Here is a 20,273-nt window from a genome sequence, read left to right as displayed (position 1 = left end):
CGCTGAGCCCCCTTTCCAGTAGGTATGACGATGGAAAGGAAATTAAAAATTTCCTCGCTATATTCCATAATACGGGATAAGTAACGGGTATGTTGTTTTGCAGCCAGAATTGCTGATATCCGTTCTTACACTTGACGTTTCTATTAATTGACGTTGGCAATATTTTGACCATTAAAATATTGCCAACGTCATTTATTACATTCTATAATATATAACAACACCAAGACGCACACCACAAATAGGAGGAGGAGCTCGGCCAAACACCTAACAGAAGTGTACGCGCCAATTATTTATTTTTTTTTATTTTTATAATATATAATAAATTTTTTACTTCATAGGTGCTTTTATATATAATGAATATATATTTTGATATTATAAGATAGTATGATGTAAGTAAATAGGTACTATCAGTGTATGTGTTGAGATCCACTATCGCCGACCCCCATTTTCATTTCATTGACCCCCAAATTTTTTTTTCGCTGACGCAGACCCCTTGCAGGTTGTCATAGACCCCCAGGGGTCGATATAGACCATTTTGGGAATCACTGCTGTAGACCAATGACTTCAGATAACCCCAAAACGGGACGGCTTGTTAAATGGACCGTAAAATGCCCGTAATGCTCTTAAAGTAGCAGCAACAGTAATCGTTCTTTCATAAAAAATTTGCACGATTTGCAATCGTTGCTCAAGTGTGTAGCGTTCCATGATGAAATGTATACTAATGAAGTTTACAAATAACAAGCGAAAAATAAAAAATATTGCGTCGTTCGCCCTCCCTATCGGAAAAAAGTTGAAGCGCACCTATTGAATAACCCTATATTAACTTTAACTTTATGTTCATTTCCCAACAATACCTACAACAAAGAATCTATTGAAATTATAAAAAAAAACATTAATTGGCAACACTGCTTTCTGTTGTTTACCTATCGATATAACTTTCGCCCGTCTCTAATGAATGGCAGTCAAAGTTATATTTTGAAATTACCTACATTTTAATGTATTTTACTTGCACTAAATACCTGAACACAAATGGTGAGAATACGTGGAATCAAGTGTGCGGTGGCTCATGATAATCACAAATTGCGACAACCGAGCACCACCATTAAGGATCCAAGACTCATAGAATTTGTGCGCAAACGACGCATTGATTTCCGCGCTGAAGAACCAGTGTGCAAAAAATGTGCAGAGGAGCTAAGGAATATTTATTTAGAGAAACTCAAGCGAGCAGACGAATTAAAGAGAGCTCAAAGATCTTTAGAATTGTCCTCATCAGTTACAGATGCAGATGAAACTTATACAAGTCGACAAAGGCGAGCACTTCATGCGGCGAGCAAGAGCGCAACAACGACGCCAACAGCAGGAAGCAGTGAAGAACAACAAAATACCTCACAATCAACACTTGATGAAGGCCCTTCTACTAGTGCGGCAGCTGCAGCTGCAGCTGCTCGAAAACGTAGACATGTGGTGGCCGATGACGGCACAGATGGTGATGATGAGGACTATGTGCCCAGTCCGAATGCATTGAATGGCACACGACTACCAAATATACAGCCTATACCCAAGCGAAGAAAATTTGTGCATGCAAATCCAGATGTCCTAAATATTTACATGGCAGGTTTGACGGGCGGATAGTAACACGAATCGACGTAGTTAAATGCATAAGGCAATGAGGTGTGGACTTCATTTAAACAACTCTTAGATTAATCGATTTTATACTGTTCTAGTCATAAGTTATTGTATTAAAAATTGTTAATGTTTGAATATGAATTGAAGAGAAATTAACTATATTTTTTTTACATAGTTGAGTAGCAGACGAACGAAATCAGATGAGTGCTATATTATAATTTAATTATTCATTAAATTCAAGTGCCATTGGTTCCTTAGTTATAAAAAGCAAATAAATTAATTATAAACACTTGGTTTGTATATAAAAATTGATTGGTCCCAGAAGTTGTATTAACAAAGTTGCCTGTGGTTCTATTTACAGGCATGCAATACGAAATATTTACTTAACCCTCTCATGCCGGAATAAAAATGGGCGAGGATAAAATTTTTTTGAGTACATATATAAGATAGGGTTGATATCAATATTAACCGTTCAAAATTTCAAGGTCTTAGGTGTCTTGGTTCAAGAGCTACAGGATGTTGCGTATATGCAACATTGGGCAATGGTGGGATACATTTAAAAACAAGTTTATTTCTTTTACAAATGCCGTTAATTTATATTTTATGTATGATAAGACGCGAAACAGTTTTTTTGGGGATTGGAACACAAGTGCACATTACATTTGCTGCATTTACAGCTTGGAAACCCAGTGGTGCATACTCTACATCTGCCTCTTGTTCCCCATTCCGGCCAATGATTATAACCATCAAATCGTAGTGATTTTGGTGGGTCTTCAACATAAGCTCTTTTATAGGGATTCGATTCAGAGCCTGTAGAAGCAGCTGGTGATGATGGAGCTGGTGATGCGTTCCTTCATATTTGAAATCGCTTGATCCACGTCCTCGCTTTTGAAAGATTTTCTCACTGCTTAGATCACAATTTTTCAATCGGCATACTGCTTCAAATTATGTTGACTTAAAAAAGAATTTTATTCAGAAACGTATTACATACGATAAGTTACCTTTATATGCAATCATTTGCTCATCTATACTTTGATATTCTTCCTGTGAAATATCATTGAATTGTTTTTTTATGACGTCCAACATAGGCCGAACTTTATACAACTTTTCATAGTTGGGCGTTCCTTTCTGAGGTTAAACAGGTTAATTATCATTCAAATGGAAAAATTGTTTTATTTTTTCAAATCTGTTTCTTGCCAATGCATTTCCAACGGCCGCTAATTTGAAACTGGACGCCCACGCCGTTCGATAGGTTGGTACTTTCACAACAGCAAGATAAAGAAGTATGCCAAAAAACCTTTTCACTTCAGGCACAGTGCATTTCAGTTGTATTCCCTTTGATTGATGGCATATAAATTCGTTCCCTCACATATTTTCAGCCACAGTTCATCCGCAAAGAAAGTACGAAAATTCACCGCATTGCTGCATAATTTACTTTTCCAGGTGGTCTCACATTACATAAACTGAGCACTATTCCACTTCAAACTATTAAAATCAATTTTTTCTATTACCTCCTGTGCAACGATTTCATTTTCATTCAAATCTTTAACATTTTTGCTTCCAATAATTTGGTCAATCAAACCAACTTCCACATTTCCCGCTCTGTTACCTAAATTTTTCAATGTTTCCTCTATAATTTCCTCCATATTTTGATCTTCTTCTTCTTCAATTTCATCGTCAGCCAAATCATCCCAATCAAAGTTGGCAATTCTTTTAATCTCAGCTTAAGTCAGACCTTTTGGGCGCATCTTAGAAAATGTATACTGAAATAAATTATATTTTTCGAAAATTACCACAATAGACTAATGTTGCATATACGCAACACGAAAATAACAAAATTATTACAGACAAACTAAATAATATTTTCATGTTTCACTGTTTTTTCGCAAAATCAATTTTTCAACTTCTCGCTCACAAATATAGCTACAGACTGAAAGCGTGTACAGCTGACAGCCAAACAACTTGCTGTTTGCTTTCTCAACACAGTAAGCTATAATTTAAAAGAAAATTCAAAACAATAACTAGAAAATAACGGGAGTTAGAGGCTCGGAAACGCAATGTTGCGTATATGCAACATCGGGTATGAGAGGGTTAAGCGGTTATATATAGTTACAATTATCAAAAAAATTATTTTTTTTATTTTTTTTTCTTAATTTACATATATTTGAGAATACACACAGAAAATTTAATACCGTTCCGGTGAATATTTTCGAAGTTACACGCAAATTTGAAAAGGTGTTTTCTCAAAATGGTGTTTTCAAAGTCGGTGACCAACATTACTTGAACTAGCTTCTTAAATATGTATATTATTTAGTAATTAGTCGAACATTTTTTCTCACCGATAACTTTGTTTTTTTATAAACAATTTAAGAGCGAAATTTAGGTAAAAAATCGATTGTTTTTTGAGGAACCTTCATTTTGTCGAAAAAAAAAAATATTTTGCTTATTTTTTCGATTAATTACTATATTTAACATTACTTTCACGAAATCTGTTTGGTTTTTAAAATTTCAGAGGATTCAGTTCAGAGATATAGTGGCCACCGCAAAACGTCTTTTTTGAGAGGAGATTCCGGGGATCTCATAAATCACAATATTAACAAGCCATTCCATGACTTTTCGCAAACATGTACTTTCTCTTCCTTTTGTTTATTTTGTTCATTTGCTTTGTATTGCGAAAGGATGTGACGTCAGACTTATCCGAATCGCGAAAAATAAAGTAACTGTTTTGGGAAGACCCCAGTACTCAATTCGCCTTGGCAAACGACGTCATCATTGAAAATGATTTTGCATGCTATTAGTCCATAATAATTAAAAAAATGGAATGAAATGAAAAAATGCTTTGAGGCTAGACAATGTTTTTAAATTGATAATCGGTATTTTCGTTATCGCTTTCAGCGTTACTGTTTTGATCGTTATTCGAAGTGGTCAATTTTTTAGATGATTGAACATATTCAAATGTCAGATATATAGATTTTGGTTTTTCAATGTCAATGCCTTTCAGCTTAACGTAGACTAGGAAATCAAGAGATAAGTCTGAAGATATGCCTGTTTTTGCCTTTTCCATTTACTTTCAACCAATTTTTTTTCTTTAACTTCGTACAGGGTTGACGTAATTTTGATCGGCGGGACTTAGGTTGTTCAAAGTTTTATACCGAATACATTTGGTTTTGTACTGCTCGTATAAGTTCCCGATCCCGTGATGTGCTTAGCATGCAGTACTTTCAAAATACCCTTTCTCAATTTGAATGTTTTGCGATACCAGGTTATTTTTGCATTCATTGGATTTTGTAGACAATTTGCGCTAATTATCGATAAAACCTTTGAATGTTGCCTAAAAAACTCAGCACTTCAGCAATCATACCAATCATGATCAAAAGAACAATATAAACAAGACCAGTGAGGATGCAATAGTTCATTATAAATATAATTAGAACCAGCAAAATATATGACTAGGGCTAAATCATTCTGACGAAAAGCCAGTTCTACATTATCAGAACCTCCCCGCTTATGCTGAAAACAGTGAAGCCCGTAAACGCAATTCCGACTCAGCTGTTTCGATCAAACTAATGAGAACTCCATGTAAACGAAAAGTTCCTTCCTTCCGTATCGTAGTACCGTAGATTTTATTTCACGATTATTAAAAAAATTCCGTAATTCCGACCCAGCTGATTGCTCTCTCACCACACAGTGTTGCCAAGCAGTACATTTCGAAATCATTTACAAAATAAACTTAGAAAAATGATAATTTTTGTTAAAATAGCTTAAAAATACTGTTGAATAATGTTAATTATAGATAAATGAACTTTTTGCATTTGTTGGTTTTTGGCTTTGGTTTATTAAACAATGAAAAATTGTGACTGATAACGCGGATGTGTGAAAAAGTGTGTAAGCAAAAATATCAATGGCAACATTGTGTAGATACAACCAAACACATACACACAGAAACCGATGTATTGTGTAAATATGTAATTAAAAGAACGCAGTTGTTCTCGGGGGTAAGTTTTTGTGCACGGTAAGGGCATGCGGTAAGGGATTCCGTGCGGGAATTGAATTTTAGTTTGAGATATTTTACGAAAATTAAAGGTAATCTGCTTTAACTTATTCTGTTCGTTATTTGAGAATTTTTTTTTGCTACCCACTTTCTGTGTTATATTAAAAAATTGCAATATGTCATGTTTTTAATTCTAACTTATGTTTTTCGGGTTCATTACTTTATTATTATTAAATTACTTTTGTATATCAGTTTTAAATAATTTCATTTATTTACATATTTCATACGGATTGTGCTTATTTTTAGTATATGTAGGTGTTTACGAGTGATATAAGGCAATTGGGTAACCGCACACTAAATACTAACCTCAATGGTGGTGTGGAAACAAAAAATTCCCAATTTTTGTTTAAAAAAATACCCAATTCGTGTTTATACCGGTGTGGCAATATTGGAAAATGTTATAAAAAATGCACATTTTTCAGCGTTTCACATCTAGTCATCTATGCCTCCCCGTACATGTATGGGGAATGTTTATGTTGCTAAAACAACAACAACATTAGACTTAAATTTTCTAAGTAATATAGTGAAATTTTTTGAACGAAATTTGTTGTTAGGTTTAAATATTTTTTTCGGTTGCCGTTGAACTAAGGGTTAATGCATTTGAATGTCGAGTCTCTAAATGACGCCAGTTGCTGTCAAAATCAGCTGTGCGCCTACCGTATGCAGAAAACTTTAAAAATTGTAAGAAAAACAAAGAACCAATAGCAAACGTCAAAACTGGGGAAAATATATTACACGTGCGAAGTTGGCTGCATGCGTTTAATCTACCCCGAGAAAAATTAAAAAACTGTAAATTTCTTGTAACGTTAGTAATAAATAAAGGAAAATATATCGCAATTATAAACTTGCAGAGAATGGCCATCGAAGCAAAGAATAAAAGGAAACGTAAGCACCAGAGTACACAGCCCGATGGCGGAGAGGCTCAAGATGAGGGTGAAGTGGAGGTGCCGAAGAAATTGGCCAAGAAGATAAAACAAGCGAAGGACAGTACAAAACATAAAAATAATAAGAAACAGCAGCCCACGGATGAAGAGCAACAGGCTCAAGCGGAAAATGGTGAAGCTAGTGCTGCAGAAGGCGATTCTAATGATGTGAATGAAGAGCGAGAAAAAGCAAGTGATTGGCAAAGCACCAATCCGGAAAATCCACTGCAGGAACACGACTCCGGCTACGAAGAGAAGGAGCTAAAGTTTTCTAAAGATTTTAAAATGCTACATTTTCGCACAAAGTTGCGCAGCGATAACTTCATAACAGGTTGCTTTAACTTGCTTTATACTTAAAAAAATTAGCGGCTGAATGTATAAATTTGCTTTTTCAGAACTCCGCCACTTTCTACACATGGTCCAAACACAGCCCAAATGGGTAGCTAAATACATTGAGAAGCGTGGCAAACCGCTAGAATTAGCAGAAGCGCTGGAACGTGTCGACAAATCCAATGTCCTACACATCGGTTACCTTTGCCAGGCGCTGCAACTGGTATTAATGGAGATTGTCTCCAACCAAAAGGAACACATGGAGTCTGCAGTGTATGCTGCACGCTACTTTCTCAAATCCCACGGCAACGTAATCGATCAATTACTTAAATCGGCGCAATTGCAACACCGACGCATCGCACTCAAACTACTCACCACCATAGTGTGCGTAGATCCGCAATTGGGGCGTCAACTACTCGCCTCTTACGACATACTTTCCAATGTAAAGACTATTGAAAACATGCTTTCGCATTCACATTTAGAGTTGCGCGAAACGGATACGGTGCGCAAGTGTTTCATACACTTCGTACTCGCCTATTTGGTGGATGGCAATACGCTGCTCATACGCAACATACTGGATCGTGGCGCACTGATACGTGCGCTCGCTTCGGGATTGCAGTATGATGATCATGTTACCGTGTCCGTGGTGGTGAGCACGTTGCGCAAGTATGTGCTGGAGTGCGCCGAGATTTCGAAGACCAAAAAGATACATGTCTTCGATGCGGAATGCTGTAGGCATTTCCTGCGCCTCTACGATTGGTTCGGCCCGAAAGTGTTTGCGGCCAAAAATTCGGGTAAAAACGGTGCACAGACACAGCTGCGGATGGAACAAATAGAGGCGTTGGTGAATGCAGAGGAGCGCGCTGCAGTCGCAAAGGTTGTACATGAATTTATGCTGTTGCTACTGACCTCGCGAAAATACGGCATCTGTTTTGATGCGGTTACACATTACAAAGAGAAACACAATGCCATACAGGGTAAGTGAAGAGGTTTGTTTGTTTTTGTGAAATTATTGTTACCATATTTTTTTACCTCAGGCAAGCTTGTCGGCCAACTCTATAAGCCATGGTGCGATGAACGTAAAACCGAATTGATTATACGCATTCTTACCGCCTGTCCTGAACTTGCGCGCCATACTGTACGCCACTTTGCCGGTGTTATAAATCCCATGCGCACACCCGTGCGTGATTGGGTTTCTGGTTGTAATTTTCTAGCTAAAATCATAGCTACTGTGCAACCACAACTACTAAGCGCTGCATTGGATAAAATTACACTCACCGATTGCACTTACTTCATCAAGGATGTGTGCTTGCCCATCGAGACGCTCGCGCTAGTGACAGGTGCCAAATTTTTACGACATAAAGACTTCCGATTTCGATTGGCCGCAAACCGTCTATTGTATACTATGTTCTGGCAATATTCTGCCTATATCACGGCCATAGCGAAACGCGAGGAAGCGCGTGGAAATGCAAATTCTTTGCATCGATTCCGTTTGGAAATATTGAATCATATTTTGGTGAATTTTCCAACAGTCGAGGAGATACTCTTCTCGTTGTATATGTCCATAAAAGATCAGGGTACCGCGGAAGTCAATGTATTGGAGCATTTGGATGTGTCATTGGATTTGGTTTTGGTTATTTGTAAGGAACATCGCTCGTTTGTAAACAAAACCAATACTATTTTGGATTATTTGGAGCTGTTGCGCCCATTATACGCTGGTGAAGAAACTGCCGACATTGGCGCCGATGCAAGCAATATAAAATTGGAGTTGAAGGCAATAAAAACTATACTATTGTTGTTGCCGAAAGCGTTGGAACCGAATGAGAAGTTATTCAGCAGTGTTTTGAGGTCATTCATCAAAGCTTTTGTGTATGGAAGTGCAGAGGTGCGCGTTGAGTGCGGCGCATTACTGCGAAAGATTTTCTTGAATACTGGTCTCTTTGATTCTGGCGTTTGGGAAGTGGATTTGTGGCTGGAAGCGCTGAGGTTCTTCGATGCACAAACTGTGGATGTTGTGACGCAGGTTTTCATCGCATCGCTGCAGGTGGGTTTTTTCTTTCCAGTTAATTGAGTTTCTTTTAAGTTTATTGAGTTTCTTTTAAGTTTATTGAGCTCATCATTAACATTCAATTTTTTCTTATTTCCTATCGCCAGGTCACCAAAGTAGACGTGGAGATGCCTAAAACAACCGAGTCCATACTGAATGAACAAAATCTGCAAAAGCTCTTTGAGAACATCGAAAACGGCCTATCTGTACAGGCGTACGTGGAAAGTATTTCTATTAGCAAGCTCATGCCGCTCATTTTCAAGGGCGTGGAAATCAGCGCACCGCTGAATAAATACCTAGAAACTGTCTGTCTGCTGCTCTACCACTACTACCCAAATCCGGAGCAAGTACTCCAACTGTACAAGCAACAATTCAAGACATTTGAAAAATATATGCGCAGTTGGCTGCCTGCCAGCGATAAGGAATTGCCGCTCTCCAGCGCCAAAATGCCTGCGGAATTACACACCTTAGGGCGGCTGCATGATGCGTTAGTGCAGGGTGATGCAAAACTTGCGAAAATATTCGCCAAATCCAGAGCTGAGGAGCAGCCTCTCGAAGTAACGCTAGGCGGCGAAGCAGTTGCACTCAGCGCCGAGCTGAAAAGCGAGCGTCTAGTGATGATATACGTGCAGCAGGTGCTCTTCGTGGTGGCGCAACTGGTGGAGAAACAGCGCTTGACACGCAAGCAAGCCGAGGCAGCGGCCAATTTCCTGGGCGATTGTCTTGAATTAGTGAGTGCGCTGGTGGGGGATGAGCAAGCGGACACAACAAAGGATGAGCAGGATGGTAATTTCCTAGATGACTTGTTTAAATATATTTTCAATTTGCGTTTAACGCGCATACAAAGCACTGCGCTCTTTAGCGCGCACAGCGAGTCGCAGCTCAGCTACCTGCACTTCTTGCGCCTGCTCACGGAGCGCTGCAACGCGCACACTTTTTACGAAACGCATGCATTGAACTGCCGCCTCAAGGTGGTGAAGGCGATTGCCATCTCCATGCAGACAGTGGATGAGATAAAGGCGGCCAGCGAACAGTTGACAGATGCGGTGCGCTTGGTGCGCGCACTACAATTGCGCGCCAGTGAATGCATTGAGGTGTTAGACACGCTCGTAACACAGCTAAAGTGCGACGATTTCGTGTTGGCGGATACGCTGCAGAAAAGCATCTACTATGAGTTGTTAGTGTGCGTGCTGCAACGTTTGGCTGCGCTGCGACAGGCAGTGCAATGCGATAATTTTGTGCGAAAGTTTAAAAAGCTGTACGTGAACTTTGTTAAGCGCTTTGGTGCCGAGATGAGCTTTGAACAGCTGGAGGAAGCGCTGCATGATTTCCTATGCGTCGCGCATCAGTATATACCGCAGCTGGGCGCCAAGTTTTTCGGCGCTTTCTTCACGGAACGCCGCCTCGCCAAACCCACAATTAAGTTAGCTGGCCTGCTGCTCAAACGTGATGAGCGCTTGGACGCTGTATTCGTGCAGCTGTTGCCGGATAATATGAATAAGAAGGAACTCATTTACCCACTACTGGATATTGCGTTCCACAAGCAATGCACACTCGAGCCGGCGCTCTTGCAGAATATCTATCAGTCATTTAAGAGTGGCTTCATGAAGACCATTGAGAAGCCGCAGAAAGCGGGTGTTATCTACAAGGAGCACGCGGGCACCTCCATTGCTTTGATTGAGCGCTGCATGCCGCGTTCGGAGTGTGTGGACTTCTGCAATAAGTCGTTCAAGTTTGATGGCTTCGAGGTGTATCAGCTCCGCGTGATACACGCGATTTACAAGAAAGCTTATGGCGCAGCGGGAGATGCGCTGAGTAACGACCAGCAGCGCGCTTCCATATTTGTGAATTTCGTAAGCGTTCTCATACAACTGCTAAGCATAGAACTCAGAAAGCAGCAATTGGATGCAGAGAAGTTGGAGTTCACCGGGTTCCTGCTGTACGATTGGTGGCAGAACGCACACACAAAGTGCGCCTCTGTGCCTGTTGTAGCTGCAAAGAAAGGCGCTGGGAAGAAGAAGAAAAATGCCACCGCAGCAAGCGCTGATGTAGAGAATGAGGATATGCAACAGGAGGACGCTGCCATGGCTGAAGGAGCCATGATCACGCCCGACTTCTCGAAGCTTCTGCAAAATCAGCAATGGATCAATTTCTGCAAATTTTGCCTCAAGCTGGGCATGCAACATGTCACGGGCGATGATGCCGCGCCACAGCAATTGGATGCTGCCAATGCGTTATTGCTAAAACTGCTCGCCTACCTTTGCCAGCAGCTCTACGTTGACTACTCGGCCGATGCGCGCGCTGCACCGCCACTGGCAGAGCCTGCGCAACTTTTCGACATGATTTGCACGCATTCCAAATTCTTTGATATAGTTTTGTCGCCACGCGAAACCCAAGTGAAAACGCAAGTGCTCCACCTACTCTATACGCTTGCGTTAAAGAATCCTGCAGCGCTTAGCGATGCGCAAATACCCGTTATACTGGGCGCGTATCAAGCGAAACTGTCCGATGCTGACCGCTACGCTTTGGCGTTGCTGCAACTGTACGAAGTTCATGACTGCGGCTTGGAACAGTATCGCCCCTTCATTTGGGGTGAAAGCGCAATAGCATTCTATGCGCTGCGCGCCGCCGATGAGGAACGCGCCAAACTGACGCAGCAGGAGACCTCAATCGCCCAAGTGATGTCGCTCATCGACCGACAATTGTGCGATTATACAATCGATAATTTCCCTATATGGCGCAAATTGAATAGCGCGCAACAGCTGCCCACTGTCGAGTTCTGCGATCCGACAACGAAAGCGTTCGAATTTGGCAGCAATGAGTTGGAGCGACGTATTGAGCGTGGCTGTACGCAATTCGAGGAGGCTGAATTACGTTTGTTTCCCGTGCGCGCGCGCGTCTACACGCAATGCTATGATCCTGCTTTCTTCGTGCCACTGATGAATATGTGCTTTGCGCCCGAAGCGTACTCGCACCCTGCGCGTCCCGTACAAAATGGACTGTTAGCTTTGGTCTTTGCGGCGCTGTCATCGCAGGATCGCGATATGCGTTTGGCAGCCGGTTGCGTGCAGCTACGTTATCGCGCGCACTTCGAGGCGAACAAATTTTTCGAGCGTCCACTCTGGTTGCAGGCATACGACAACATACAGGCAGGTCTTAGTGAGCTGCGCGATTCGTGGGTGAAGCATAAGAAGAACAGCGGCACTCCGCGTGTGCCATTTATTTCTGGTCTATTTGTGGCTAAAACCTTCAATTTAACCGCCGATCCCACGCATTTGCTGTACAAACAGCTCACCATGTATTTGCGGTTGAAGAGCACCTTTAATTTCCAATGTGTGCCCGAGTTCAATGTGCTCTTCTACTCGCCCGAAATCGAACACCAAGCCTTCCGCCAATTCATTGTGGAGGTCATACGCAATGGTATCAAATCCGGCTCGGATCTCTTTTTGCTCGTCACCACCAACACCTTCAAAGTGCTGCAGGGCTTCTATGGCAGCGCCATGTCTACACTGGATATGAATTTGCTCATACTCTCTGTCTTCTCGACTTGCGCCAAAATACCCGCCTCCTCGAAAGTAATGATCGAACATGTCGGCTTGCTGCCCTGGCTCAACTCGGTCATGAGCACTGTAGAGTTCTACCAATTTGACATCATTGAGGGTCTAATCAGCACGCTCAGCAACCTGTGGTATTCAGTCAAATCATTTGCCAGCGAGTTCCATAACTTCGCGCACATTACACTAGAACTGCATCAGCTCGTATTGCGCCTGCTGCCGCACTTGTCTGCGCGCATTTCGCCGCATAACTTTGCGCGTCTGATGAATATCCTCCAAAAGACTTCATGCGGACAGCACCGCGCTATGTCGGAAACGCAGCTAGCGAACTTGATTGAGTGTGCCGGCAAACACTATCCGACGCTGATTCAAAACATCGAGGGCATCAAGGCGTTCGGTGGCGCTGGCGCGGCTGCACTTGAGGATTATTGTCGGGAATTGCACGAGGCTGGCGAAGGTGTAGACGCCATTATGGCTTTGTCGAGTCTGCGCGCCTATACGATCGATTGGTGGCAGAGCAGGCACGCGCAAGAAGTAGAGAGTGGCGAATTGGCGACTGCTGATCTAAATGAAACGGCGGCCGATTAAACGAGTTATTGTTGAGTAGATTTAAAACTTGTTTAGCATTAAGTTTTCAATTCAAATTTTAATTATTATATTTCATGTAATGGCGACTGCTGGAATGAAAAGTGTTTGAAGAAGCCAGGTATTTTTGTACGCTTTCTAAATGCCAATATAAATAATGTAAAAGTATGCAGTTTTTATGTACGAATCCATTTTTTTCAATGCGTTATTTGTAAGCGAGAAAGGTGCAGAGTGCAGAGAGATGTGCGGAAGGAAGATACTTTTGTCAAAAGGGTTGATTATATCGGAAACAAATCTCCTTAGTAGTGTGAAAATAAATAAATAAAAATAAAAAATGCTTTAGAATTTTCAAAACTCGAAATTCTTTAAAAAATCAAAATATTTCTTTTTATATCATAATATCAGGTCAGTCCATAAGTTCGTGTGCTTTTTAAAGGTGGTTTTAAAATTAATAAAAAAGATTTTTAAAGTATTTATTAATCAATAATATATTTTCCTTCATTATTTACAATGTCTTCCCAACGTTTATGCAAATTTTTAATTCCCTGCAAAAAAAAATCAAAATACGCTTCGATATCCCTTTTTATAGCTTCTTTTGTGGAGCAGTGCTTCTTACTCATATGGAATCGAAGTCCACGGAAAAGGTGATAATCACAAGGTGCAATATCTGGAGAGTATGGTGGATGCGGCAATAGCTCCCATCCGAGCTCGTTCAGCTTGCCTAATGTTTGCCTTGCGGTATGAGGTCTTGCGTTGTCGTGGTGAAACAAAACTTTACGTCTATTCACTAAAGACGGTCGATTTTTGTTAAAAGCCTCATTCAGGTTTGACAGCTGATGGGAATAATAATCAGCAGTTATTGTCTGGTTTGGTTCCAGAAGTTCGTAATAAACAATACCGGCCATATCCCACCAAATAAACAGGAGAATCTTGTTGGGGTAAAGGCCATCTCTAGGGGTCGGTTCTGGTGTTTCATCTTTATCTAACCATTGGCGTTTGCGAACATGATTATTGTAAAGGACCCATTTTTCATCACCAGTAACGATACGGTTCAAAAAACTTTCATTTTCAAGCCGTTGCAGCAGCTGAGAACACACATTCACTCTCTGCTGAAGGTTGGCGACGGAAAGTCTATGCAGAACCCATTTTCCCAGCTTTGAAACCTTTCCCAACTGAACCAGGTGCCTGTGAACTGTTCCATGTGACGAATTTAACCTCTGAGCTATCATATCGACTGTCAAATTTGGCTCAGCTTCCACGAGTTCGAGCAAGGCGTCGGAGTTAAAGACTTCAGGACGACCAGCGGGGCATCCTCCACGGCGCAGTTACCACTTTGGAATTTTGAAAACCACTTTTGCGCAGTCCTTACACTCACGGTATTCTCTCCGTGAACAGTGTTTATTTCTGCAGCAGCAGTTGTTGCATTTTTACGTGCTTCTATCCGCGATTAAAATCACTTCTTGAATGCACAATATATCAAAGAAAATATAAATACAGGGTCCGCCATATAACTTTACGGAGTTAAAAATGCTATAAAAAAGAAACTACTCAATATTTTTCCAAACTGATTTTTTTATTCTGCCTCGGCTAGCCATGCACCATCCCATACGATCGGTCCAATTTTTCCACACATTTTCGATTGTATGCGGCTGTATTTCAGCTATGACATCGCGTACGTTGGTCTTCAGTGCATGAATTGTTGCTGGTTTGTTGGTTAATAATAATTGTATAAATTATTATTTTTAAATTTTTTGTGAAAATCTCAGTAATGCGGAGACACAGTTATTGCTGAGAGTACGGTTGAATATGGAGCACGAGTTTAAATCGGGTAGAAGGAAAAAAATGTATTGTGGAAGAAAGTTGTGACCGAAGTTAAAAATGTAAATCCCAATATAAGACTGGACAGCACCACAGCGCAGAGAAAATTCTTAAATCTCTTGGTAACGTACAAGCGCATTAAGAAAAGAAATAATTCCTCCGGTAGAGAAGCTACATCCTGGAGGTATTTTGAGGACTTCGACGAAGTTTATGGTACAATGCACTCAATGACTCCTCCAACAGCAAATTTGCAAGCCTCTTTGGATTTGGTACTGTCAACGTCGTCCAAGTGAAATAAATAATGAGTCGCCAAATTCTGCACCGACTACCACTGAAACGGCCGCCAGTACTCGAACGACTTTGAATAACGAGCCACAACAACAGCAGCAGCCACCAGATTCTCCACCGACTGACTGCTGTCAGAGAGCCACTCGTCCTCGAGCGACGTCTTTCCAAAGCCCAATTAAAGTGAAACTATAAATTATTAATTTTCATAAAACTTATAAAACCTTACTTTAAAAGTGGCCCAATTCATTCGGTAATGGGAATAGAAAATGTTCTCGGGAAATGACTTTATTGTTTTAATAAACGATTTGTTTTTAGGTATTTTTCTTTTTAAAGACAAACATTTGTACCTAAACATTTTTCTCTTTGACTTCAATAGCCTTCTTTTTCTTAAATTTAAAGAAATGAGCAAAATTTCCATTTTAGTATTATACGCGTTCAAAATTGCAATCAAACGTATTTGCAAATTGTCATAAATTGTATAAGAAGTATCAAAAGTCAAACTTGCAGTGTTGTCACTGATGCTTATGCTGCAAGTCATGTCGCATTTACGAACACAGCCGTGATTCGCTGCTTCTCGGACTTCACCCCTGAGGCTCTCTTTTCCAAACTGACGCGTACGTTTTCTCTGGAAAAAGTCCCCAGAATAACCCCGACTCATCAACATTATATAACTGATTGTTGCACAACTCCAGTTCGGCCATTTTAGCTTTAAGTTTTTCTTTAAACGGATCCACTAGCTGAGGTTGCGAAGGCCGTTTTTCGCCTGATATTTTAAGAAGACGAATACCGTACCCCTTCTTGAATCCTTGGAGCCATCCATCACTAGCGAAGAAGTTTGCTTCATTTTCTTTACATTTTGCATGCAATGTTTTTGACTTTTCTTTTAACATTAGAGCACTTACTGGCCAGTTTTTATCTCGCATTCGGATTAATCAACGATAAAGAGCTCTCTCCATTTTGGGCAACTCTGAAGAAGGCAGTGTTTTTCTATTTCCAGGTCCACGTGTTGTTTACGCATTTTAAAATCACTTGCTTTTTCGCTTTAATGTTACAAGTTGTTGATTTAGCAACATTATATTTATTTGCTAAAATCGTCACAAATAGCCTTTTTTAAAAAGCCGAGAATTTTGGCCCTTTGTTTTAATGTCAAGGTTTTTTAGAACTCATTTTCACCAGAAAACATAAGACGAAACACTCTTTGCAAAACCAAAACTGCGACTGAAATATTTTACTCCTTACATGCAATTACGAATTAAATGCCTGTTTTATAATTAGGGGATTCCCCAATTTCAGAATTACTTGAGATCAATGCAAACTACATTCAAATAATTGTAACGTTTATTGTTTATGTTATAGATCTTTTTGGGTTTGTTCACGTTTTAGAGTAGTCAATGCACAAAAATCTCTGTTCACGTTTTGGGGTGTTCACGCTTTAGAGCGCTCACGTTATCGAGCGTGCGCTGTATTTTCGAATCTCGTTAAATTTTCCAAACTCGAAATTTTTCAGAAATCAAAAGAGTTTTGTTTAAATTCAAATACGAGTATTTAAATGATCGCATTTTTCAAAAGCCAACATTTTCTTTCAATTTTCAAAAATTCAAAAATTCAATTTGCAAAAATCAGTATTTTTGAAGTATTTATTCGAAAACTTTCAATACTCGAAATTTTGAGTACTAAAATAACTCAAAACTACAATTTCTCAAAATAAAAATATTTTGAAAATCAATACTTTTGAAATTTTAATACGAAGGTTTTCATAACTCGAAATTTTTGGATACCCAAATAATTCAAATCCACAATTTTTCAAAATAAAAAAAAAATTGAAAATCAGTTTTTTCGAAATATTAGTTCAAAATCGCAATTAAAAATAATATTTTGAAAATCTTTATTTTTGAAATATCAATACGAAGATTTTCAAAGCTGGAAATTTTTGAGTGCTAAAATAATTCAAAATCACAATTTTCCAAAAACGAAATATTTCGAAAATTTTTGAAAATCAGTATTTATGAGATATCAATTTGAAGATTTTCAAAACTCAAATTTTTGAAAAGTCAAAATAATTCAAAATCAATTTTTTTCAAAAATAAAAATATTTCGAAAATCAGTATTTTTGAAATATCAATTCGTATATTTTTAAGCGTGAAGTTTTTGAACACTCAAAATAATTCAAAATCAAAATGTTTCCAAAATAAAACTATTTCGAACTCAGTATTTTTGAAATATTAGTTTTAAGATTTCTAAAACTCGAAATTTTGAATACGCAAAATAATTCAAAATCGCAATTTTTCTAATATAAAAATATTTTGAAAATCAGTATTTTTGAAATATCTATTCAAAGAAATATTTTGAAAATCAGTATTTTTGAAATATCAATTCGACGATTTTCAAAACTAGAAATTGTGAATATTCAAAATCGCAATTTTTCTAAAATAAAAAAAATTGAAAATCAGTTTTTTCAAAATCACAATTAAAAAATAATATTTTGAAAATCTTTATTTTTGAAATATCAAACCAAAGATTTTCAAAGCCGGAAATTTTTAAAAAATTTAGTGTATGAAACAAAAAACTTGGGTCGCAGAAGGAATTTGTCGCCATTTCGTTTTTTTATTTTTTGCTCAAACACTTCACTTTCCTAAGATAAGAAGTGCCTCTAAAGTTATATGCTTTAGATATTTTAAAGCTCCTTTTGTCAAAGTGCAAAAAATAGGAAAAAAAACATGGCTACTTTGTGAAAACAATTCTAGTGCGTGAGAAAACCGCTCGGCACGTTGCACAAACAAACCCGCAGCGGCTTTAGTTAAGGCAAAATGTGAAAATGAGAACAGAGACTGCCACACACGCACACGTGCCCATAGGTGTGTGTTTGAATGAAATAAATAAAAAGAATGCATATAATTTCGAAATTCAAATAAAAAGTATTTCACGCGCGCGAATATTTGCAGAATTGACGAGGCTTAGTAGCGCGCAACGTGAGTAGTAGCTGTTGGCTGATTGAAGCGCACATACCAACGAAAATTCAAAGGCATATTTGTATGTGTGTACTACTCAAGATACATGAATGTATGGATGTAGATACATAAGTAATCATGCACTTTTCCCTATTTATCTACTCAGGTTGAAGGTGACACAAACATTTCTTTCTGCCTTCATTGCGAAAATCATTGTACAGATCCATAAGTAAAAACACGCTCAGCTGGTTGTTAAAAAATGCCCACAGCTGAGATCACTTGATTCCGAAACGCATAAAAAATGATTGAATTTCATAGAAAATCGTATCAGAAAGTCTAAAAAATGATGTAAAATTACTGATAAAAATAATTCTCAGTAAAAAGTAAAATTATAGCGAAGAAATATATTAAGAATATTTGTTATTGTAAATTTTCCAAGTCAAAGATATTATTTTCTATTTTTTTCGATATTCTGTTTTTTTTAATGTTACCATAAAAATTCTAATTTGGCATTGCAACCACCCCAATACACTCAAGTAAAATACCAAGCAATCAAACCATCACACACTTGACTGCCTCTCAAACTCATACCAAGGGGGCCTGTACAATGGCCGAAACTCCTAAATTTTCGTAATAATTGAAGATTTAAGGTGGCACAAACATTTTTTTTAAACTGAGATGGAAAGCAGCTGATCAAAATTGCCCGCGTTATTATGAAATGAGGCAAATCAAGAATGCATAAGTGTTATGTATGCGCTGAAGACTAAATACGTTCCTATCAGGTCAGTCCATAAGTTCGTGCGTATTTTACCCATAATTTCACTTTTGTACGATTTTTGCATACAACAAATTATTCGCGGAATATAACGGAACTATAGGGTCCGCCATCTATCGTTACGGATTTGAACTAGGTATTATTTGAAGAATGGTAACACTTAGCTGTCATCTGATTTGACAGAAAATTAGTTTTATTCTTCCGCTGAACGAAAATGGTTGTGTATACGCTCAAAGAACGCTGGGAAATATTGCGACATTACTTTGAAAATCATGGTAATGTTGCAGAATGTGCAATCTTTTGCGCACTGTCTTCGAAGATCGCATTATCAGCCGAAATTCTGATATCGTTTGGCCGCCTCGGAGCTGCGATTTGACGCCGTTGGATTATTATCTTTGGGGTGCCGTCAAAGACCAGTGTTATGCCAACAAACCAGCAACAATTGATGCACTGAAGACCAACATACGCGATGTCATAGCTGAAATACAGCCGCATACAATCGAAAATGTGTGGAAAAATTGGACCGATCGTATGGGATGGTGCATGGCTAGCCGAGGCAGAATAAAAAAATCAGTTTGGAAAAATATTGAGTAGTTTCTTTTTTATAGCATTTTTAACTCCGTTAAGTTATATGGCGGACCCTGTATTTATATTTTCTTTGATATATTGTGCATTCAAGAAGTGATTTTAATCGCGGATAGAAGCACGTAAAAATGCAACAACTGCTGCTGCAGAAATAAACACTGTTCACGGAGAGAATACCGTGAGTGTAAGGACTGCGCAAAAGTGGTTTTCAAAATTCCAAAGTGGTAACTGCGCCGTGGAGGATGCCCCGCTGGTCGTCCTGAAGTCTTTAACTCCAACGCCTTGCTCGAACTCGTGGAAGCTGAGCCAAATTTGACAGTCGATATGATAGCTCAGAGGTTAAATTCATCGCATGGAACAGTTCACAGTCACCTGGTTCAGTTAGGAAAGGTTTTAAAGCTGGGAAAATGGGTTCCGCATAGACTTTCTGTCGCCACCCTTCAGCAGAGAGTGAATGTGTGTTCTCAGCTGCTGCAACGGCTTGAAAATGAAAGTTTTTTGAACCGTATCGTTACTGGTGATGAAAAATGGGTCCTTTACAATAATCATGTTCGCAAACGCCAATGGTTAGATAAAGATGAAACACCAGAACCGACCCCTAGAGATGGCCTTCACCCCAAGAAGATTCTCCTGTCCATTTGGTGGGATATGGAAGGTATTGTTTATTATGAACTTCTGGAACCAAACCAGACAATAACTGCTGATTATTATTCCCATCAGCTGTCAAACCTGAATGAGGCACT

At 39.2% G+C, this 20,273-nt stretch overlaps 2 protein-coding genes across 2 annotated transcripts; both read left to right on the top strand.

The window, feature by feature from the left end:
* Nucleotides 1-928: 928 nt before the first annotated feature.
* LOC129244946 (uncharacterized) lies at nt 929-2,056 on the top strand. Its single transcript, XM_054882870.1, has one exon. The coding sequence runs from the start codon at nt 1,030-1,032 to the stop codon at nt 1,630-1,632; it is 603 nt and encodes a 200-aa protein (XP_054738845.1). The 5' UTR covers nt 929-1,029; the 3' UTR covers nt 1,633-2,056.
* A 4,309-nt stretch (nt 2,057-6,365) lies between these two features.
* LOC129243926 (nucleolar pre-ribosomal-associated protein 1) lies at nt 6,366-13,495 on the top strand. Its single transcript, XM_054881383.1, has 5 exons — nt 6,366-6,466; nt 6,529-6,931; nt 6,996-7,907; nt 7,968-8,974; nt 9,085-13,495. The coding sequence occupies exons 2-5, from the start codon at nt 6,532-6,534 to the stop codon at nt 13,117-13,119; spliced, it is 6,354 nt and encodes a 2,117-aa protein (XP_054737358.1). The 5' UTR covers nt 6,366-6,466; nt 6,529-6,531; the 3' UTR covers nt 13,120-13,495.
* The last annotated feature ends 6,778 nt before the right edge of the window (nt 13,496-20,273 follow it).

The sequence above is a fragment of the Anastrepha obliqua genome, chromosome 4 (genome assembly GCF_027943255.1).
Source record: "Anastrepha obliqua isolate idAnaObli1 chromosome 4, idAnaObli1_1.0, whole genome shotgun sequence".
Taxonomy (NCBI): domain Eukaryota; kingdom Metazoa; phylum Arthropoda; class Insecta; order Diptera; family Tephritidae; genus Anastrepha; species Anastrepha obliqua.
The sequence above is the reverse complement of the archived record's forward strand: the minus strand, read 5'-3'. Positions and strand labels throughout refer to the sequence as shown.

Coding starts and splice junctions, on each gene's coding strand:
- LOC129244946 (XM_054882870.1), top strand. CDS start 1,030: ATGGTGAGAATACGTGGAATCAAGTGTGCGGTGGCTCATGATAATCAC.
- LOC129243926 (XM_054881383.1), top strand. CDS start 6,532: ATGGCCATCGAAGCAAAGAATAAAAGGAAACGTAAGCACCAGAGTACA. Junction 6,932..6,995: donor CAGCGATAACTTCATAACAG/GTTGCTTTAACT, acceptor TTGCTTTTTCAG/AACTCCGCCACTTTCTACAC. Junction 8,975..9,084: donor TTTTCATCGCATCGCTGCAG/GTGGGTTTTTTC, acceptor TCCTATCGCCAG/GTCACCAAAGTAGACGTGGA.